We start from the raw sequence: 23972 nt of genomic DNA on the forward strand, positions 1-23972 counted from the left end.
GAAAAGTAGATTTACTTCAGCAGAACATAATTTCTCTGCTCTCTTAATTTTAATATACATGTTTGAATGTTCTCTGAATGTGATTAAGAAAGTGTGTATATGTATACCAATATTTGAAGTCGTGTTTCAAGAAGGTAAATGAGATTGTAAAGTTTTCTTATTACTTATAGAGGTATTGAGGAAAATGATATGTGCATAACTGTTTTCTGTGGTGAGTTGTTATATGGTTACCTGATTTATGCCATAGTCATTTACCAAAGTAATTACCTCAAGAGTCAAGGATAAAAAATATTGGCTTTGGTTAAAGTAAACATTAAAAAATATTGATGTGTGATGTAAATAGTGACCAAGGAAACTGCCTGGCTAATGTTACTCAAAATGGCAATCAATCTAAATGATGACTAGAGTTTGAAGTCAGTACTAGCTTAAATATGAATAAGGCATACAGCCTTAACCATGGAATTGGAAATCTTGAGGTATTAGTAACTTTTCTCAATAATATTCTTGCTGCTCTGAAATCATATGACCATTTGTGTCTGTTTCATGGTTGAAAGCAATGTTGCAAAATGACTCAGGTTAATGTGGGACACACACACAAAAAAACAATTCTGCTAACTCCCAGGAATTTTGCAAACCAGTCCCATTTTTTATTGTTCAGCAGTAGTATTCAAATGACATGCATTGAGCATTGTGGCAGTTCTATAGGTTGCATTTTTTAATTTACTACTTATAGTAAGCAGGGTCTTGGTTGGAGAAAATAAGACTGAAGTCAAAATGTTCTAAGAAAAGTGCATCTGTGAAAGATGATCTTCAGCTAACCTAAATTTAGATAAACCAAAGTTACTGGGAAAAGCTTATCTGGTCTGTGTTTAAAACCAACAACTCCACAAATTATAGCAAAGATGAGCAATGCATATGGCTACCTCCTAGTCCTATTGCGTGGTGATGATCTACATACTTTTAATAGCCTATGGTCACTATGAAAATGGAAGATAGAGAATGATTGGCTAATTTACTCATTTCCTAACAGTTTGAATGAGGAACTCCTTTTCCAGTAGGTCCATAGGGAACCTGCCTTATGCCTGTGTTACAGTGCATTCATATTACCTTATAAGTACTATTTAATGTGTTCACTTCTTCTGTTAGGAAATAAGTTTCTTGGAGGCAGGAAGTTTGATTCATATCTTTGGTATTCAAGGCCTTGTAAAATTTATGGCACATAGTAAGCACTTAACAAATGTTGGTGAATAATCAGTTGAATTCGTTTTACTTCCTACTGTGTATTCAGCATTGTGCTAAGGACTGAGTATATCTCTAAGGAGCATATAATCAACACATAAGTGTGAAAAGTTAACACCATGCAGTAGTTTATCATGGAGCTATACATAAGATTCTTTGGTTCTAACACTGAGGAGAACAGCAAGAGGAGTTACATAGATCCAAACTGTGATATTGTGATGGTTAGGTAAATGACAGATGGGCATGACCATACAAGTTAACCCAGAAGTATCAAGGTCTGCTTCCACCATTATTTGATTCTTGTCCAACCCACTTACTCAAGTATAAGCTCCAAGAAGTCAGGGTATACTTGGGCTTTTGTTTACTGTTGTGTTTCTAGGACCTGCAAGAGTACCTGGCATAAAGTAGATAATTAAGCACTTGCTTTGCTCTATATTCTCTGCTGTTTGTGTGACTGGATCTTCTTATCCTCAGGTCTCAGCTCAGGTGTCACCTCTACCAGGATGGCCCCTCAATTGTCCTCTTTTTTATTCTCTGTCTCAGACCCTAATTTATTTCCAACAATTATTACCACTTATTTCACTCTACTAGTTGTTTTATCTTGTTCCCACTAGACTTAAGCTACTTGATGGTGGGGACTCTGTTGATCTGTTTTGGTCCTTGTTGCATCCATAGCATGTATCATGGTACCTGGTACCTTTCGCTGGAGAGGTTCTATCCTTACAGAGATCTTTTCTAACCTATCTAAAGTAGCTTCTGTCAACTAATCATCCTGATTTTCTCTTTAGTACTAATCATTTTTCTGAAATGAGTCTGTTTATATACTTATCCTCTCAAACTGTAAACGCCACAAAGGCAGAGCCTAGAATCAGGTCTACCCGGTTCATTGAGATATCACCAATACTTAGAAGAAGGGCTGACACCAACAAATGTTGAGCATACAAATATTCTTTGAAAAAGTAAAAAAAAAAAAAAAAGAGAGATTATCTATTACCAGGAAAATAAAACACGTATTAGCTTAGAAATGGTGGTGGTAGAAGCAAGATCTAGTTTCGATGAAAAGTAATAACTGGAAATCAGGGTAGTTGTGGTTATAGAGAAGAAACAAACAACAATTATGGGCAAACATCTCCACACAATTTGGTAGTTTATTTTTGGGCTCGATGAGAGAGACAAAAGAAACAATGGTTAGACCAAGACAGTAATAGATCATTTAGAGCCAGGACAAGCTAAATTCCTACTACTCACCAAGTACACTGGGGAGCATAAAGAACACTGGGGATACACAGAGGCTAGAAAGACCCAAGATTTGGTCCCTACCCTTTCACTTATTAGCTGTAGTGCAGTGGGCAAGTCAGGTACCTTTTCTGAACCCCGGTTCACAATTGCAAAATGGGGAAAATGAAAACCTCCCTTATAGAATTCTTTAAGAAGTAAAATGAGGAAATGTATGTAAACAGCTGTGTTTGGTGCAGAGACTATTTCATTTAGCTCATTGCATGGTGTCCATTGTCATAACTGTTCATTAGTTATAGTGCCTGGCTAGAGGTGTGGCAAGCATGATATTTAATAATATTAGTAAATGGAAATTTATTTCTTTTCACTGAAATCACTTTAGAGGACATCTCCTTATTTTGGATCATAGCATGAGTAACCTGTTGACCATGGTATAGAATTGTCAGTGAAGGTGTGCTAAATGACAGACCATTTTCTATAGACCAAATTCACAATTTTTAAAAACTTTTCTTTTACAAGTAAAAGTTTTTAAAAATTGTGAATTCTTATATTTATTCTTTTACAATGTATACGATCAAGGCTCAGGAAGTACAAATGAAGAAATCTTTCACTTACCCTGAGTTAATTAGCATAACTTGCAGGTGCATTTCATTAAAACACCTCAACGTTGTTTATATATATGTATTGTTCCCAAAGAAGAGATTTAAAGAATACCCATTTCTGGCTAAGACAATCATGCATCTGTACTAAAAGGCAAATGATATGTGATTAGTTGAAATTTGTAGTCTGTGTGTGTCACTGTTAAAGAGTGGATTTACTGTTTAAAAGAGAAATGCAGCCTTAAAAATACAAGTATCTGAGCTGGAAGTGGGATGGAGTTAAGTCAGCAAGTCACATTTCTGGAAAACAATTTGGAAACTTTATTCAGAAAATTAATTTCTGAACATAGTCTATCACCTGAACAGTTTCATAATGATGTTGATTTGCCAACTTCTTCTCTAGTGAGAGGTAATGAATCAAGTCTACTTGGGTTTATATAGGAAAAATAACATATTAATTGATTTATGTGTATATTTGCACATATCCATAAAGCAAAGCCTTTGGCAACTGGCAAATGTAATAATTTCACATTTACCTATGACTCACCAAGTATAATCCAATGCTTGAAGGCAAAATTTTATGTTTTTATGTTTAGTTTTTATGATTTCTTTCATATAGTTTTTCTGTGCATTAAAAGTCAATTTTCAGAACCATAGGCTTAACAATTTTTATGAATAAAAATTTTATGAGATATTATCCTGAGGTAGCATAAAATTATTTTCTGATAAATTTTAACACCTTCCCCAAGTCCACTGTTACCTTGTTTCCACATATGCTCAAGGATATTGCTTGTAACATTTCTAAATATGACACATCTCATTAGAAATCTGATATATTGCACAGAGATGTGAAGCTTCAACCTCATAACATTACAATGTTCTCATTAGCGTGGGTTACACTGGTATTCTATTTAGGATCAAATATCAAGAAGGGCTTTGAATAAAATTACTCATAATGTTATATTTATGGAAATTATGTCATCTTCTACTAATCATAATTATGAACAAGAAGACTAAATCCTGGAAATAAGGGGTTCCAAGTAACAAAGTAACTTGACACAGTTCAACACACAGAACAAGGAAAACTAGAGATAAAATAAAATAGTTTGTGAAATTGCTATGCAAAAATACATATATTATTATCCTTATAGTTCTCTTTCCTGTGTTTTTGCTCTGCCTCATCACCTACATAGTATAAAATTTTATCACTTAATGATATGTGCAGCCACGATATGTTGGGAGCACAAATCTTACCTTCATACAAGTTCCAAAGGAACATAAAAGTTGTCTTTTTAAGAAGTCACAAAGTTTGATAGCCATCACTAGTGGGCACTAAATTATCCCCAAATCCATCCTGTTTTCCCATGGAATGATATAGGAGTCTGCCATCAGAGTGCCTAAACATGATGAAAAATATCCTCAGGTGAGAAAACCGAAGTGCAAAGGAGTTGGGGAGAGAGTATTCATTACTAGAAATATTCTAACTTTAGAGCCAAATCCATGCATTGGCAGTAAAAATTCTAAGACGGTCATAAACCATCTAGAGTTAAATGCGTATCTCAGCCTGCAAATTTTGCAGGCTTTGTCAATGACTTTCAGGATAAATATAGATCCACTGCCATGCCTTTACTTTGCAATGAAAGTTAGGTAGCAAAATAATTAAGAGAAAATGTTATTTCAAGCTAAGCTGCAACACACATTAAAAGGAAGCTTTTTGGGGGGTACCTGGGGGACTCAGTGCGTTAAGCATCAGGCTCCTGATTTTGGTTCAGTTCATGATCTCACGGTTGTAAAATCAAGCCCAGTGCGTGTTGGGCTCCACACTGGACATGCGCTGCTTAAGATTCTCTCTCCCTCTCTCTCTGCTCTCTGTCTCTCTCTCAGAGAAAGAAAGAAAGAGAGATAAAGGGGAGGGGGGGGGAGAAGGGAGGAAGGGAAAGAGAGAGAGAGAGAGAGAAAGAAGGAGAAAGAAAGAAAGAAAGAAAGAAAGAAAGAAAGAAAGAAAGAAAGAGAAAGAAAGAAAAAGAAAGAAAACAGAAAAATAGAAGAAGGAAGGAAGGAAGAAAGAACATTACAAATGCAAGTTAGCATCAGATAGAATCACATATTGGTATGACAGCTGGCTTTTAGATGGGAAGATAATTGTGACATTAGAACCTAAGAAAAAGTCATGAAAAAGCTGGATATGCTGTATAGAAATGTCTCTGGAGTCAGACTGACCTAAGTACAAATCTTTCTGGTACCTGTTGTGCAGCATTGGGCAAGCTACCTGACTGCTCTCTGAGCCCGAGTTACTTCCATATAAAATGATAAAAAGCCTTCCTACCGTATATACTTGCAGGTGGTTTACAGTGGATCAGATGGTTGGCATAAAGTAGGTTCATGACAAATACTGGCTTGCTTAGAGTTTGAATAGAGTATGAAAATATAGTTAATCTCCTCAACAGGTATTTTCTTTCTCCTAAATACAGTTCTCAGGGGGATGTAATGAAGTATAGTTTAGAGATTACCAATTAAATTTCATCTGGTCTCTTCTTTACCATCCATCTGTTGGGTAACATGGCTGGAGGCTTATAGCCTCACTGACTCTCATTGTCTACAACTGTATTTATTTATTACTGCCATTTGATATATTTTGAGAATAGATGCTTTGCATATAGTGGGTGTTGAATAGCTGCTGAATTAGTTGAATATCAGTGTGATCCTATTCTATGGGTGACTTGAATGCGCTATAGAGAACTTATGCAAGAAATGTAGACTTAACAATCACTCTATCAGTGCTGTGGGGAATTTATATACCTAGCCCACTGTCACCACCTCAGGTTTCTCTGAATGAATAGTGTCAATATAAAGGCAGGCAACTACTAACATGCATGCAAGTCTTCTTTACCCTAGCATGTAAACTTGTTTTCCAAAAGGACCCTGAGGGGGGAGAATATCTCCCCCATAGGTGGCTAACAAGGAAAACAATGTATTTGAGGTTTTTCTTGGCTATTGACCTTTGAACTATCAATAGCTTCAATTTTTTTTTCAATTCACTGAGGGTATAATTCTCAAACAACAAAATGCATTTTATTCTTTCTATCCTACCCTGCCCCTATGTATCTTGTTTTCCTAGTCTTTGCTCTCTTACTTGAGGGTTGATAATTTGTCTCTAGAGCTCAGAGGATGAACATTCTTGACCTAAAACTCATCGAAGAAAGGCCTGGAAAGTCTGACAGTTCAAATCCATTGCTCTAAAGGTTTTATTTTCTGTTCATGTTATCACTGAGTTGTCCATGGGGGCCAGAGCAGAGACTCTGTGATTGCTCTAGAATCTGAAGTCTTTACTGAAAGGTAAAACAGAAGGAAACCACACTGGGTACAGAGCAGCAAGGATCTGGCTTATTGTCTCTAAAAGCCTGCTGCGTTCAAGACACAATGAACTTGGCCCAGTGTTGCTTTGTTTTGTTTTGTTCTTCAGGAAAACATCTATTTTGACTTTACAGACAGTGATGGTCATAATATTTATCAACTGGCACAGCAGAGGTACTGACCAATCAGAATAAACATCAGCTGTAAACAACCAGAGAATATCCATACTGGTGGACAGATTTTAACATTCATCCTAAAATACGAAAAGGGAATCTTAGGGTGTCAGAGTCCCCTATTCTACCAAAATTCAATTTACCTTATACTAAAAAAAATTTCTTTGAAATTAGTACAATTACAGTTTCTCACCAGTTACTGATTCTTTATCCTTTCCCACTAATAAAATCTCCTCATAAGAGTTCTGTGTTATTGCCTCTACTTCTCATCTCCTGTTTTCCTTTGAACAGACTCCACTCAGGCTTTTGTCCACAATATCATCTTCCTCTGGAGCTCAGAGACCTTATCAAGATTAACTACCCTCATATTGTCAAGTACTGTATTTAATTTTCAGTCTTCCTACTCACTTTTTTTTAGGTGCATAGTTAATCACTACTTCCTTCTTGAAACACTTTTTCCACCTGACTTCTAGGATGCCACTTTCTCCTGTTTTTCTTGTAATGTATGCCATTCCTTTTCAGTTTTCTTTCCTGGCCTCTCCTCTTCTAACTTCTAAATGTTGGAGTGCCTCAATGCTCAGTCCTTGATAAGTCTCCTCTTTTCCTGTCCTTTCAGATGATTTTATTCAGTTCTAAGGCTTTAGGTCAATCCATGCACTGGTGACTCCACATCTGTATCTCCAGCTTTTGCCTCTCCCCTAAGCCTCCCAACTACCTACACACTACCTCCATTTGGATGTCTAATTTTTCACGTTCTGAAAAAAATCTCTGGGTTTCTTACCCACTTCCCTACCTTCTACAAGTGTATTGGTTCCTCCATCTTTCCTTACCCAGTTAATGCTACTGGTTGTTTTAGCAACTGGTAAGTTCAGAAGTTCAGTTGGTAATAGCTTTAAAATACATGTCGATCTGAATACCTGACCACCCATGTTTCCCCACCACCATCTCACAGCTAAACTATTGCAGCAGGCTCTAACTGGTCTTTATTCCTCCTACAGCCAGCACCACTCGGACTCTTACCACCATTCTACCCTTGCTGTTTCTTGAGCACACCCATCTCATTCCCTCCTCAGGGTCTTTGCATCCTCCTCCTAGCTGATCTGCTTCTCCTCCACAACTTTACGGGGCTTGCTCTTTCCTACCAGTCAGTACTGCATACAAAGTTCACCCTCGAAGAAGCTTTCTTCTGATTAACTAAACTAACGCCCACCCCTAACTCACTACTCTTCATCCCCTAACCCTGCTAGATTTCCTTCAGAGTATTTATCAATCTTTGACACCATATTATAATGCTATTTGCTGATTGACTGGTCTCCTGACCAGAATATATGCTCTACAAGACACTCCTGAAAGAAGTGATAATCATAGAAATGAACCCATTGCAAGAAATCCTACAGGTTTTATCTTAACCACCCATCTGATATTTAGATCAACTTCATACTCTCTCTTGTATCTGTGAAGTGAATATTTTTATATTGAATTACATTTACCCACTGATCTCCACTATTATCATTTTTTCAGACATAAAAATTACCTGAATATTAAATAAAAATTTTAGGGGCGCCTGGGTGGCTCAGTCAGTTAAGCGGCCAACTTCGGCTCAGGTCATGATCTAGCAGTCTGTGAGTTCGAGCCCCGTGTCGGGTTCTGTGCTGACAGCTCAGAGCCTGGAGCCTGTTTCAGATTCTGTGTCTCCCTCTCTCTGACCCTCCCCCATTCATTCTCTGTCTCAAAAATAAATAAACATTAAAAAAATTTTTTTAAATAAAAATTTTACCAAGGACAATAATATCTATTCTTTTGAAAGTATGCAAATTATTTTTTCTATATAGCCCATAGAAGAAATTAGTCATTCAGACAATTGAATGTGACCACTGCTGGCAGCATGCACAGAGCCAGAACAGATACTGGAGCAGTGACATTTCATACCAAATGTGCAAATACAATAAAGCGCAGAGTAAGCAAAGGGCTATGTGCTGTTGAACTGCAGCCAGTGTCTGACAAATAACATAAAAGTGTGTTGTCTGAGGACCTCCTTCCACTAGATTTCACTCTTTCCTTACAAGGGAAAGACTAATTATTAGAAGCTCTCATTTAAGTAAAAAATATGCCAATTTATTAGGTAGTTAATAGGCATTCTTCTTACGAAGTGCAAAGTAAGTTGTTTGATAACTGATGGATAATTTTATTGAAAAGGACATTATTGAGTTATAAGAATGTATTTCTTTAGACTTTGCACTAACTGGGCCACCCACGTGGCTCAGTTGGGTAAGCTCTGACTTTGGCTCAGGTCATGATCTTGTGGTTTGTGAGTTTGAGCCCTGCGTCAGGCTCTGTGCTGACAGCTCAGAGCCTGGAGCCTGCTTCAGATTCTGTCTCCTCCTCTCTGCCTTCTCCCCCACTTTCTCTCTCTCTCTCTCTCTGTCTCTCTCAATAAACAAACAGTAAAAAAATTAGACTTTGCACTAACTTTAGTTATCAGCAACATGTCATAGGCAATGGTTTGTTTCCTCCCATCCCCCCGCAGAGGAGTCTCTCAGATGTCAAGTACTCTTTCTTGTGTACCAGTGAACTGTATCACCCCAGTGAGGGGTATTGATTTCACATTATTCCTAGGTGCCACATGATGCATTTCTATTAGTTGTAAACACTTACAGGACTGACTTTTATTTTGTCCTTCATCACATCAGTCTGCCAAAGCAGGACATCTGTTAATGAGGCCCAGTGCATTCCATCAGACACTCTTCCATCTTGGTGCCTAAGGGAATGATGTTTTCGAGGTGTGTAGATATAAAAAAAAGCTTTTAAAAAACCAACTTCTCTTTTGCCAGAACCTCATGGTAGGGTCTTTTAAAAGTAACAAAAAACTGTACTTACTTTTCAAATCTACTCTGGGCTTGACTTATTATTGGCTTTTTCTACAGGCATTTAACCATTGCTTATATCTCATTGATACATGTTGGCTTCAAAATTAGCCTGGAAAATTCTTACTGGCTTTTGCAAGTAAGAAAAATTATCGATGAAGAAATATATTAAGTAGCATTACAAAATAGGCCCTTGGGATAAATTAGATTGTTTGGACCATGATTTGAGAGTTAACTGGTATCTTAGAATATACAAAAACACACAAACGAGTCACATTCTTTGAACATTTTAAGTAAGGCTTTACAGCTGGACTTGGGATTTGTTTTAGCAATGAATGAGATCTGCCATCTCAACTACTTGTTGACAAAGCCTACTTCAACTGAAAAGCCATGATTTTTCCCTAAAGATTTAAAATCTTTTAAAATAGATAATGTGGGGCGCCTGGGTGGCGCAGTCGGTTGAGCGTCCGACTTCAGCCAGGTCACGATCTCGCGGTCCATGAGTTTGAGCCCCGCGTCAGGCTCTGGGCTGATGGCTCAGAGCCTGGAGCCTGTTTCCGATTCTGTGTCTCCCTCTCTCTCTGCCCCTCCCCCGTTCATGCTCTGTCTCTCTCTGTCCCAAAAATAAATAAACGTTGGAAAAAAAAATTAAAAAAAATAAAAATAAAAATAAAATAGATAATGTGCCTCCTGAGAGAAAACTTCAAAATATTATAGAATCCATTTGCCCTTGAGGGGAAAAAATAGTGAATATTAAAGGAAGAAGAAAGAACAACATGTAAGAAGAAGGTGTTTGTCAAAGGGCATCTGAGTAACTTCCTGCTATCTCTTTTGTACATCACTCACAATTACTATCTCTCTTTTGTACATCACTCTCAATTACTGCAGGGTATCTCTGATGGACAGCCTTGCCTTGGCGGTCTTCCCGCCATCACCTACTGTGGGAAATGATCCTCCCCTTTTATTTAATCACATGTTGGTTTACATTCTCTTTTTTGTTCTCTGACTAGATCGGACATGTATCATGAATTTCTTTACATTCACTAATTGTAAATCTGGCAACTAAAAGGGTGTCTTGGATCATCCCAACAGGCATTTTTAGTAACTCCCCAAACATTAACTCGCCTCACAATATTTACACTTGACCACTTTCTTTCTCTAGTTATCTGCCGTCTCCTTTCCTCTGTGATCTTTGGCAAATGGTTTAATCTTTGGGTTATGCTCTATACGACTCCAGTATACCTAGTTTATGGGGGCGGGGGGGGGGGTGGGACAACCAATTTTTTTTTTCATAATGAGCCTCAGATTTATTTGTAATATCATTTTAGAAAGACAAGTATGTGTTGCATTGTCTCTGTTTACCTAAATCCATTCTGTGTTTCCATTTACATGAAACCAACAAGGGATTATTGTATATGTTAAACTTGCAGAGAGTTCCATTCATCAATTTGACAAATATTTGAGTTCTTACTATATGCTGAGCATTCCTTCATGTATGAGGAATAGACCAGTGAACAAAGCAGGGAAAACTTATGTAAGCTCCCTGGAGCTTACATTCCAATGGGAGAGATAGGCAAGGAACAAACAAATAAGCAAAATCTACTATATGTCAAGATTTTCAAGGATTTATTCAGCCAAGTGATACCAAGGAAACTTTGCCAATTAAAAGGATAGGGTTGCTGAAAGAAATCAGGCCCTCGAGATTCTTAATAAGAAACAAAAATATCACCCAAAGCATAAGTACAATTCTTCAGGCCACCACAGTTCACTGTTACCTAAAATCCTGTTGCTAGGACACTAGCAACATAGAAAAGCTACTTTACAAGCTGGAGAAATTTTTGGTGAGATGATGTGCTGACATTCATAGGACTAAATGCGTTTTTGAAATATGAGGAGAAATAGATATTAATGAAGATGAAAAAAAGCATATCTGTATAGTTATCTTTTGAAACCATTTAAAGCTTAATAATCTAATGCCTATAAAGAGGAGATAAATTATTCCACTGAAAAAATGTTGCTAATTTTTATTAACATCTAAGAATTTATTGTCAATTCTTTTTGAAATGGTGATCACTACTTTTCAGTAAATTCTAACCTATTGTCTTAATTTCCTAAAAAATCAAGTGGCCAATATTTGCGCCCCACACGAACACACACATTAAACTTCTGCTCTGATACCATGGCTTTAGTTTTGTGGGGTAGTCAGTGTTATTACATTTTTATCCTCTAACGCTTCTCTAAATAGAATTCAATTGGGAAATTGAATGCCAGTTGGGGAATTCAAAACAGTGTTGGTTTCAAGCTTGAGTTCCTCTGCATAGTACCAAGTTCTTTCTCTTGGCCCCAAGGCATGTGTCTCAATGAGAAAACATGAGGGAATGATGAATCCAGCATATCCTGAGACCATTTTGCCTATATACTTAATGTTTCCCTGAAATTCTGTCCAAATGTGGTCCATGAATGAGAGGGCCACATTTGGACAAAATCAGATTTGGATGCATCAGTCCAAATTACATGTCCCAATGTAATTTGGACATCAGTGTCCAAATGTGATTTTTATTGCTATAGGCAGAGTAAGCCATAGTATGTAAGAAATAAGATTAGATATATACCATGGCACTGCTCATTTATTTTTATATGGGAAATATGCCCATCGGAATGAGAATTAACTGTTTCTTATATGAAGCAAGATACAAAGATGGAAGTCTGTTCATCACCATGAACTGATGAGAAGTGGAGGGGCAGGTATGAGCTGATGGGCCTAAATATCTCTTACTTCACTGAACCATTAATGTGATAGACTTCTGTAGTCATTGTTAGATTTACTAACAGAAAGGAGTAAGGAAGCCTTGAATTACTACTGATAACGTTTCTTGAAGAACAAATTAAATGAGCATTTCATAATATACAGTCACAGTGTCAGCCTATCTCTACCATGGTTTTAAACACATTTTGCCTCATCATTCTCATAACTCCACATTTTCATCTTGTGTCCAAAGTATATGCCTTACGTTTACATGGCAAGAAAGCAAGCCATGATTCTCATAGCATTTATATACAGGCTGTGTATGAAATTGGCTATACATCCAGTTATAATGTCAAGAGAATCTCAGTATTTGATATCAATCACCTGTTAGTCAAATGACCCAACGTATCAGTGTGATTAGAAACCAGCTATCCCTGGGACAGGTGCTTAGTGGAGAACTAGTTAGGCATGGTCTTCTTGTTCAAATTTGAGTCAGATAAAAAATGAGACCCCTTGGGTAGGAGGCAGCGATGCAGTTCAAAGATTTTCACGGAACGGCTTTTGGTGGGAGATGAGCAGGAGATGACTGTCATCATTGATTCTCCAGTAGAACAGATAGAGCAGGTCAAAATAATCCCAGTTCAGAGTGAAAAACAGTAACTGTTATCACTGTTCACACAGAAAGCTTGGCCTGACAGAAGGTATTTATTCTTCAGGCTGTGCTCTGCCACAACGCAAGTACATCATTTTAAGACAAATTTCCTCATCTGTAAAATGGGCTAATAATAGTAAGCTTTCACAATCATTTTGTACATAGGTAAAATATAAATACATAGCCTAGGGTGATGCTAGAACATTGCAAGTGCTTGATAATTAATGCCAATGCCCACAGATTTCCTCAGCTCTTAGTTACTCATGTGCTAGCTTACCAGCTCCTACCTGCCCAGAAGCAGTGCCTCCCTTCCCCCATTGTTAAGTTCTTTCTGGATGTCACAACACTGTCACCACATTGCACAAGAAACCAAGTTGGTCATGTCCTTCCATCTTCCCCCTGAGGTTGCCTCACGTTTCTTTGAGAGGCACCTTCCCTAAAGCCCTGCTCCCAGTGCCCTCTGGGAGAACACCACGCTGATCGAAGTCCCAGTCACAGAACTCAGGAGGCCAGCACTGTGCAGTGGATGAGAGCAGAAAGGGGAAGACAGCGTTTGACTTTTCTCACCAGGACCTGGAAGCAGCCTATGTGTGATTCTGAAAACAGACCTATCACGTTCCTCTGCTTCACTCTCAGGATAAAACTGACCCTGGGATCATGCTGGGAAACCAGCCATGCTTGTTGGCCATTTCCCTGTCGCTTCCTTCTGTCTCCAGCACCGTGCTCATTGCTATCCATGCATTATCTCATCCTCCCAAGGAGCCCATGAGGTCGCAATATTTAACCCCTATTTATTTATTTATTTATTTATCTATCTATCTATCTACCTTAAAATTTTTTTAATGTTTATTTACTTAGAGAGAGAGAGAGAGCAAGCACGGGAGGAGCAGAGAGGAGACACAGAATCTGAAGCAGGTTCCAGGCTCTGAGCTGTCAGCACAGAGCCTGAGATGGGGCCGGAACCCACAAACCACGAGGTCATGACCTGAGCTGAAGTCAGATGTTTAACCAACTGAGCCACCCAGGCACCCCTATTTAACCCCAATTTATAGATAAAGAGGCTGAAACCTAAAGAGATTCAGAACACCATCCTCTGTCCTCTTTCACCTACTTAAAGTAGGTATCACCAGCCTCAGATACCTGCTGTCCATTAAGACAAGCCCCACACTTCCTGCAAATTATAGCAACTACTATTATTATTACCATTCCACTCTACGTCAAGTGAGACCAGAATTTACACTGATCCAATCATGAGTCTGGAGAAGTATGTGGGAGTAGGAATTGAAGCACAAAAATTGGACTAGCAAGGAGAGAAGGGAATTCCAAGATTAAGGAAAAGGGTTTTGAAAACCAAGATGGGGTGATTATAAAAAATCATATGGAAGGAGTGACTCTAAAAGAATGTACCATCTCTTTTTTATTAATCCTCTTTTCAAAAACTTTTCTTACATGGCACCAGCTACATCTGTCACACATTCCAGGGAACTCCCTGTCCTGATCCCTTCTTTGAAAAAAACAAACAAAAAGAAAACAAAAAACCACTAATGCCATCATCCAAATAAGGATCAAGAGTTTCTCTTCTGTTTTGTCCACACTCTATTTCCTTAATTCATCTTCCTCCAAGTGCAGGTGGGAAATAATTGAGGAACTATTTTTTTGGTGAATGAAGCTTTGATCCCATTCTATAAGAAATCTCTTAAGTTTACTTTTGAACTAAACCAATTTCATACCCGGTAGAAAACTTCCATTTCATGGAATAAAAAGCTAAATGAGAACAGTCCAAGAGCACCTTTCAAAAAAGAAGGTACACTAACTATACTTGCCCTATCACTACCAAGAACTATTCTCTTCCTTAAACCAAAAAAAAAAAAAAAAAAAAAAGAAAACGAACTGCTCTATTGATAATGCTTTATGTTGTTTATCCAGGGAAAGGGAAAAATACTCTGGTTATCAGACCCTTTGTGTGTCAAGCATAATTTTTCTTGGGAGATGTCAGTTACATTTTAGCAAAAGACCAAATTCAATTCCAATTCTTTTAGCAAGAGTATTTCAAGTAACAAAAAATGCAAGGTAATATCGATGAAAAATAAAGGAAAATGCAATTTAATAAAGTGCTGTAATTCACAAGTATTATTACCAATCCATTTCCACTAATATTTTAGATCAAAATATTCTAAATGATCCAGCTTATGCTTTGGGATTTCCAAATTTTCCAAATTACATGTCTACTTACTGCTGATGTCTGAAAAACAAGGGGAGGTGAGACCAACAAGATATGTGCATACACACCAGTAGAAAATGATGTGGTATCATTTCATTTTTCTTTTTGTGTATTTCCTGTTAGCAGCTTGAAGTGATTCATAGGTCATGAAATTAATAGACATTGAAAACTTTCCTGGCGACCGCCACTCACAGAGGTTCCTTTTCTCTGAAGCCTATCCTCCCTTGACCAGAATTCTCAGCTGAAAGGGGAGTGGGATGGACATGGAGGCCGCTGTAATGTTCCAGCAACTCTATTATTGGCATATGTGTATGAGCTGAATATATAGAAGTCATGGAAAGATTTAACTTTTTAAATTAAAATAATGTATTGAAATCTGAAATGCCTATTTTTTCCATTATGTTTTAAGTAATATTTTTAAAAGATACTCACTAAACATAGGACTGATAATTTAGTGGTTATTCAAAGTGAAAATATGTGTATGAATGTTTATGGATCCACCTCAGATGTTCATATTTGAGTCTATTTAGTCTGTTTTTTCTTCACATGCTAGTAGTGAACTTCAGTTTGGTGCTCTATCCAAAAACCAAGAGCAGATGAGACACCTAAAAATATCCTCATTTGCATCTGTTTCCCTTCCTTAGGAGAGGGAGGGTCAGCCCTCCTGATTTTGCCTTACAACAAGAAAATAACTAAGATCATTGGGGAATTAATTCATTGTTCATCTCTCCTGCTAGCATGTCAGGCCCTCCATCATCTGCTTCAAATTGATGCTAAATTGCAAGAGAACAGGACAGGAGTCTTTGGCATTTTTCCATTGCATGTAGTAAGTCAACAGAGATGATTAATAAAAGGCCCTTGGATGTGAGTTGAAAAACTTGGTTAAGTGAATTAGATCCTCTTTACTTTGTCCTCTCACACAAAACATAGTCTTAGAGGGTTCATATTTTTAAAAGGTAGGGAAACGAAATATAACAAAATTACCACATATTTATAAAATATGGATCACTTCCTCCCTATAAAAATTTAAGATCAGTTCTCCAGAATGAAAGAGATAAACACGTATAGATGCAAATCAATTCTATATTGGCTTCTTAGTACCACATTAAAGAGAAAATCTGAGGATGTAAGTTATGACTTAATTTTGATTTTGAATGCATGCAACTACCTAATGTACATAAAATAACCATTACAGATTGAAACATCCAACAGCTTGCTGCATTTAAATGATTTTAAAATAAGTGCTTGTAAAAAGTCAATTTTTGGTGTTTTGCTGCTTAGGAACGAAACAAATCACAAATATGTTTTTATGTTGATTTTCTTTGACAGGACTGGGAATTCCCACATTTTATGGGAGATGTTGATGTAAATCTTCCTGGGTTGCACACTCCTCACATGCAGTTCAAGATTCCTTTCTTCCAGAAGATCTTCAAGGAGGAATATCATATTCACATAACAGGTATGTTGTAACTTTAAACACAATTTGATTGTCTCCTACTTAGAGTAATACTAGCTGCTATAAAAAAGCAAACAGTAACATTTTAGAGGCATGCATACATATAGTTTTATTTCTCACGTAACAGTGCAAGGTGGTTCCAGGTCACCTGGGGGTTCCAAAGTATCATTCCGGGACTTAGGCTATGAGCGGCTTCAATACTTCCAACTTCAACATCCAGCAGGCAGATGGGAATAAAGAGAATGGAGAAAATGATTAAGAAGGCTTACCTTTTTCTTAATCGCCTGGGCACAGGAAAGAAGCATGTGCCCTCCATTCACATTCCATTGACAGTAGCTCATCAGATGTCCCCACTTAAGAGTCAGGGAGGAAATGTGGTCTCTAGCTGAGCAGCCACATCAGTGTCACATCTACTGTTCTAGCATACTATTCCTGGAGAAGGAGGCCGTACTTCTTGGCATGGATATTTAGCTATCTCTGCCAAACTCCATCTACAACTCCCCCTTGGTTTTCTTCATTAGGTTGGTTGCTTTCTCACAACATGCAGCTCGGTATTTTTTTTTCAGCATTTATACTTTTTACACTTTGGTCCTCATTTCCTGCTGAGATTGGAACAGTGGTAACCCAGAGCACCAGTCAGACCATGTGCCTTTAGGGAGTTTGGCCACTTCTCATTTGACTGAATAAAACCTACTTCTGTGGCAGAGCTTATGTTTCTCTCACGTGAGCCTCTTGCAGATCCTCAAGATTATTTCCTGTGCATATATGCCCTGCTTCCTAAATGGCTCCGATATGATTTATTATATTCTTTCATGACTTCTCAGTCATTCTCATCTATAAAAGGTCTTCCTGAAGTTACATTTTATACTTTTTTTTTTTTTTTAATAACCAGAAGCAGACAGCTGAATGGTCACATATATGATGGCATTAGTTCCCAAGCTGTTCGGTTACACAGAGTGAATGTGTGTGTGTTTCAAGGACAATGGCCTAGGATCCCACACCTGCTAAAAACTGCTGAAGAAATCTGTGCTTACACTACCGTCTGTGCTGCTGAGTAAAAATAGCCTGAGCACAGAACACGTGAACATCTGAGTCCTGAAAAAAACCTTTGCTTCCCAACTTGAGGGCTGGTTTTTGCTTTGAGCATGAGGCGACCTTCCTAAATTGGAGAATGAGCTCATGAATAGGGAAGATGCAGCAGGTTTCTTCTTCTATTCAAAATGAATGAGGCCCATCTATTAAATTCACTGGGTAAATCAATCAATTTGAGTTCAGGTCACATAGTGTGGTTTCAGAGTCCCCACTTAATCTCGACAGCATGCTACCCTCTCGGACTTCTCAAACAGCTAACACACACATGGCATCATCATTTCCCTTTGGGTGGGCTTCTGCCTGGACCATCTGTTCTTGCTATCAGCTCTTGTCCCAGGCCATCATGGCACTAATATTGTCTCTGAACGAGTATCAGAATCCGTTGTCAAAAATAAACTTCTGCGGTGCATAATATCAGGTTAAAAAGGGGGAGGGACATTCAGAGGAACTCACTGGTAAGAAAAAAAATCAAGTTATTAAAAATATTTGATTTGGGGCTATTTTGCAGAGCTTTGTCATATATATTTGCTATCATTTTTAGACAGGGACAGGTTCAGGTTTTGTGGTGCCCAAAGCTTACACAATTTGGAATGCTCTATTTAAAAATATAAAAGCAAAGTCACAGCTAAAAATTACATTCGGTGCCTTGGAAGAGGGACATGCATACAGGAGTCCCGGAAGCCTCAGTGTAATTAGCTTTGAGATAAAGCCTCCCATGCAGTTGAACTAAAATCTTCATTCCACCAAGTATTATTTTCTAGAAACTTAAAAGGAGGAAAGACTGGCAAAGTTCTTATAATGGAGACTGCATGTTTAAAAAAAGTTTGGGAGAAGGTAGAAATATGTTGTCATTAAGGCTTTGATGCAGCATTTGCCAAATTACGCTGATAATCATATCACCCAGAAAACTTTATAAACATACACATTGTTGGGCCCATTGCTGATGTTCCAACTCAGTAGGTCTGGGCAAAGGCCAGGAAATGGGACTTTTAAAAAGCTCCCCTAGGTGTGCTGGTCTTTGGGAACTGCCTCTTTGTGATGGAGAAGCCGCAAGTGAAGTCAGATTATCTCCCAGAGACAGGAGACCGGCTGTGCAAATGATTGAGTGCCTGGACCTGCCGGTAAGACCTTTGAAGATTCTGGAGTTTAGATCCAAAATAAAATAGGGTACATGTGGACTTTGGGGTGAAGGGATCCACCATAAACTAGATAGTTAAAACTAGAAATTTTTATCACGGATCCAGTTTGTGGTAGGATGATCATGTGCCTCCCCAGATCTGTGATAAAAACTTCTAGGAAAATCATGGCAGGTTTGGAGGCTGAAGAAAGTCTGAACTTTTCCCCTCTTGTTATGTTACTCTCTTTGTTCTGTTAATTGCTGAAGATGTTGCTGAGGACACTCTGAAGTAGCAGCTAGTCTCCTGTGAAAGGCCTGTTACTTTATCTTGCTCTGTAAGAAAATGGTTTCTGGGGAAACCTAGATAAAATTTCCAAAGCATGGTACATATTGTGTTTTAATATGCTCAATAGTCAGTAGCCTGCAAATGCCCAAGTCAACTGCAAACACTAACATGATCAGCTCCTCCAGGTTCTGCTTCTTTTGGTAGGGAAACTCAGTGCTTTTCTTGATAAGCAAATAGAGTAGTATCTCTTGGTTATTAAGCATAAAACTCTCTATATCCATCAGTGGTTCTCAAATTTCAGTGTGCGTGAGAATCACGTGGACAGCTTGTTAAAAAGATCCCTCAGCTGCACACGGAGAGCCCGATGCCTGAGGTAGGAGGTGGAGCCTGGAACTTCAAGCACCTCCAATAATGCCGATGCAGGCTGCCAGAGGACCCCTCTTTGAGAAACGCTGCTGCTGAGAAACATTTGCTACAGTCACAGTTCCTCTCATCTCAGCTTTAATTTATTTTCACATGCAACTCTTAAGATCAAAAGCCAAAGGACAATGAAAATTCCATAGAGTGGGGTGCTAATGAGAAGGGCACAGGATACAGTCCTGCCAGGAGCTGGAAAGTTCAGACCTGGGATCAGGAAAAGAGGTCCCAAAATAGGTTATGTCGGGAAACACCTGGGTGACCACAGAGGAAGCTAAAGTCAGGGATAGGAAGGGATCCTATGGACCCCCAGACAGCTCCATCTGTTGCTTTCTCTGCCTGTGTTTGTTGTGCACTAGAAGAGTCTGTGTGACTCTTTTCTGGGGTTCAGAGATGGTGCCACCATGGCCTCAACTGTCATTTCTTGATGATCTAGAAATAATGTTCAAGGCATGCTGAGAAAATGGAATGTAAAGGTTTGCTGCCCAGACTCCAGCTCTGCCACTGACTGATGGCATTTCCCTTGTCAAGTTCCTTACCTCTTAGAGGCTCAGTTTTCTCATCTGTTCAATGGGGACAGTGAGGTACATATCCCATACGGTTGTTGTGAGATTTAAATTAATATGCACAAGGCATTTTAGACACCGTTTGCCATTTGGTAAGCACTCAGTCAACTCTCACTCCTTTTACCTGAAGCTTTTCCTTTCATCCATCCAGAATTCATGTTTCTTGTTTAATTCAAAAACATTAGGTAGCCTGAGAGAGGGCTCTTTTATTATTTATCCACTATTCTGAATGCTCTACTGTTATCCACTGTTCTGAGTCAAGAAGGAGAATGCTAAGAATGGGAAAAAAAATGTCTCCCAATGACGAGCTCTGTATGGAGAGGGTTATCTGACACTGATGAGTTCCCATTGGCATTTTAAAAGCATTTAAGATTTGGGTATTATCTAATCCTGACTCCATGCTAGTTGTCTTCATGCATTTCAGAAATGACTTGAATTGTTGCATCTGTTTAGCTCATCTGGAGCCCCCTTGACAGATGGTTTGCTGCAGTGTGTAGGAGCTTTCATTTCACAAGCTGGGCTGCAGCTTATAAAAATAAATCCTCTCTATCCAAGGGTGTGTTCAAATATTTTTTCTGGGAATTTGGACTTCCATAACAAAGGGGATATGTGGTTAGTGATTAGGTCGCATCGATGCTTTTAGCCCAAGCCCATTGTTGCTCTCTTAAACATAAATGCTAACTGCAATCATGCCACTATCTCCTCTGGCCTCTTCCCTTTTACCTATAAGGTGAGTGCAAAGATGGATTCAAAATATGAGGTACTAAGTCTCCGGAGGCGAGAGAGGAATGGCCTCTCAATTCGCTCTCGGAAGCTCCTCTGAGTCCTATTAATGCCAATCCCGGTGGAAGCTCTGCCATCTGTCATCCCAGCCAGACAAAGGAAGTGTCCCGTTGGTGGCCATCATCTGAGTGAATTAGGAGGGGGTCGGGGGAAAGGCCAGAAGGAAGGCCTGTGCATCTGTGAGGAGAGAATTCACACTGTTGGCACGATGATGCCCACGGGAACCCTTTCGGCAAAAATGGAAAATGTAGAAGTAAACAAACCTCCATAGCGTCTGTGTTCTATTTCAGTTTCCCGAGCGGTGTGAGGGCACAGGTGCTTTACAATGGCGAGAATGTGGAAGATAATGAATAAAACCCCTCTGTTTCTATTTCCATAGGCACATGATTTCTGGCAAATGAGTTCCCAGAGATTGTTTTTTAAAGAGCTCTCCTGTGTCAGTCAGATCATGGGAAGTGCTGGGGAGGGCAGGCCAGTGGTTCATCCAGAATATTCTGTCTCACAAAATTAACAAGGGGCTTGTTATAGGGAAATGTGATGCATCCTGTTCACCACGACAGTCTCTAAAGATCATGAATTTATCCAAAGTACACAAGGATCTCTTGCTATTATCTCAGTTGTGAATTTTTCTAAACCTTTCCTGAAGCAGTTTCTATTTTCAACACATTTAGACAGCTCTAAGAGTTAACTATGTTTACTTCTACATAAAGCAGCAATTCCTTTTATTTGTCCAAAACTCATCTTCTTCAAGGCCAGGGTTGCTTTTTTGCCCATGGCCTGTCAGCCCTTGCTGCCCCTGAGCTAGCCTGCTGTCTCCAAATTGAGATGTCCTGCCTTCATTTATGCATATATGAGGACATCTGTGATAAAACTTACATGCTCTTCAGGAATTGTCTTTACAGCCAGAAGAGAGACTTGAAATATATAATGAATTATATATACTCTTTGAGATATGAATATTTTCTTTTCCCAATTTTCTAGATTATATCTGACTTTAGCAGAATTTACCAGATCATTGTATTTGATTTGAAAGACTGTAACTTTACTTCTTGTATTTTTCTGGACAAATTATCTCACAGTTTACCTATTGGTTAACAGACATTTTCTGAATTAATATGTGTCTAAAACTAAGCCGGGATCTAGGCAATACAGAAATGAACATGACATAATTCCTAATCTCAAGAGTCTAACAGTCACCTAATTTAGTATAACCCCATGGCCTTTTACTTCTGCTTTTATCATAGCGAATTTCTACCCCTATCACTGGATTATGTCCTCAAAGGAATAGTCTCCCACTTAGGAGGTGACAAAGACAAGAGAGGCAGTTAGAGAAACTATATTCATTTGCTTTTAAGTCTTAAGACCTTACTTTGCTAACTCAAATTAACTCTTATTAATTCATAAATTAGTAAATATCTTCAATTTACTAAATGTTCTCCTCATGGCCCAAGCACTTAATGTGGTTCCCAGATATCCCTAAATTACCTAGGGTGTGAGGGCACAGGTGCTTAAAGGGGTTAAAGAGATGCTAAGTCAGTGAGCCCTGTTATCACTGCTCATGTCTGCAATGGGAGGACATTGATCTGGCCAAGAAGCCTGTTACAGCAAGCTGCTATTTCTTTAATTATCCAAAATTTATCTTTTTCAAGGCCTTGGTTGCTTGTTATCCCATAAAGGATTTTGAAGGCTTTGTGGAGCATGACTATTTCATATATCTGCACTGGATGCCAGAGTCTAGCCCAGTGGTAGCACCCATTTGGGATGAAGGTGCCTATGGCACAGCTCAGTCTCAATGCTAACTGGCAACTTTACTGAGTTAAGAAAAAATTAATATAATTGCATATTTGATTAATGCAAGGTTTATTATATAAACCCCTAATCTCAAGAGTCTAATGGTCATCTAATTTAGTACATATTATATGGTGGAAATATCAGCACTTTACACTATTTTTTCCTTAGTTGAAGAAACATTTTCCCCCAAATTGTCATTTCCTATGCTAAGTGATAGTGATATTTAGTGAAGAATCCTTTTAAAACCAACTAGCCCAGAATTCTGTAATCTCCCACAATGTGAAAAGATAAAATTACCATTATAATATCACTTTTGGCAATCAGTAGGATTCATTAAAGGCACAAAATGCAAGAAAGAGGGTAATCCCACCAACACCATGCAGTGATTTCTCATTAAAGGAGACAGTGAGAGATTTCAGCAAGGAGATTAATAGAAATAATGTATGGATTCTTACCCTCCCTCCTTGGTGATTTACATTATGTTATGTAGTTGAAACAACAGGGGGAAATGCAAAATCTCTATGATTAATGCTGAAATACCAAGGCTCTTGTTATGGTTGACTGTACATTCACAACAACACACTTGGGAAATGGCAAGAGATCACTTATTTTCCTTTTTGTGTCTGATCCCCTTTCCATGTGGGTCATTTCAGGGACTCAGATTTATTTTTTATGGTAAACAGTGTTTCTCAGAATATACATTTTTTTTTTAAGGAAAGCTTTCTCTGCATGAAAATTTATGGATTCCATCTTTTTTGCTCTAATGGTGAGATTTCCTGGCCCATCATAAAATGTTAAGGTTTAGGTGATGTTTATTTCACAGACTTATCAAAGAGATGTTTAGGGCTGAGGAGAAACCTGTAGGGTCATATAGCTCAGCTCCCTCACTTTATAGACAAGAACAGTGGGGTTGAGCTGTCTTGTGCGACAAGTAAGCTGTTTTGCTTACTGGTTCGCCACATATCACAGGGCAAAAGTAATTTTTTAAAGAGGAGAGAACGCATTACAAAAGTAACAAAACACTCTGTGGGAAAATAGAAGGAAGGATGTTAGCAAAAATGAATATCCTTCCTCTGCGTAAATGCGTAAGTGGACCAGCGGTTATGTTATGTGGACGGGAAACAAACAAACAAAGTAGGAAAAGCCACTGCTTGTGCATTTTTACCAGCTCCAAGTTTCAGCTGACTGGCTTTGACAGTGGCAGTGGGGTGGTGGGGGGGGGGATGCTTGGGGGCAGGAGAGGTAGAGACAGTGCTACATCCACAGAGGAAAAGAAAGGAAACGTGATGTCAGTAGGAAGCCTGCCTCACTCTGTTCTCTCCCTTCTGCACTTCCCCACCCCAACAAGGCCACTCAGCTGTGCGGGAGACTTGGAGACAG

At 38.6% G+C, this 23972-nt stretch overlaps 1 protein-coding gene across 2 annotated transcripts in view; it reads left to right on the top strand.

The window, feature by feature from the left end:
• TMEM117 (transmembrane protein 117) overlaps positions 1 to 23972 on the top strand; it is a 489337-nt gene that overhangs the window by 459711 nt on the left and 5654 nt on the right. For both annotated transcript variants that reach the window (XM_043563444.1, XM_043563445.1), the window contains one exon: positions 16414 to 16543. In XM_043563444.1, the coding sequence (XP_043419379.1) occupies positions 16414 to 16543 (130 nt within the window). The remainder of the gene's footprint in view (positions 1 to 16413; positions 16544 to 23972) is intronic.

This window comes from Prionailurus bengalensis, chromosome B4 (genome assembly GCF_016509475.1).
Source record: "Prionailurus bengalensis isolate Pbe53 chromosome B4, Fcat_Pben_1.1_paternal_pri, whole genome shotgun sequence".
NCBI classification, from domain to species: domain Eukaryota; kingdom Metazoa; phylum Chordata; class Mammalia; order Carnivora; family Felidae; genus Prionailurus; species Prionailurus bengalensis.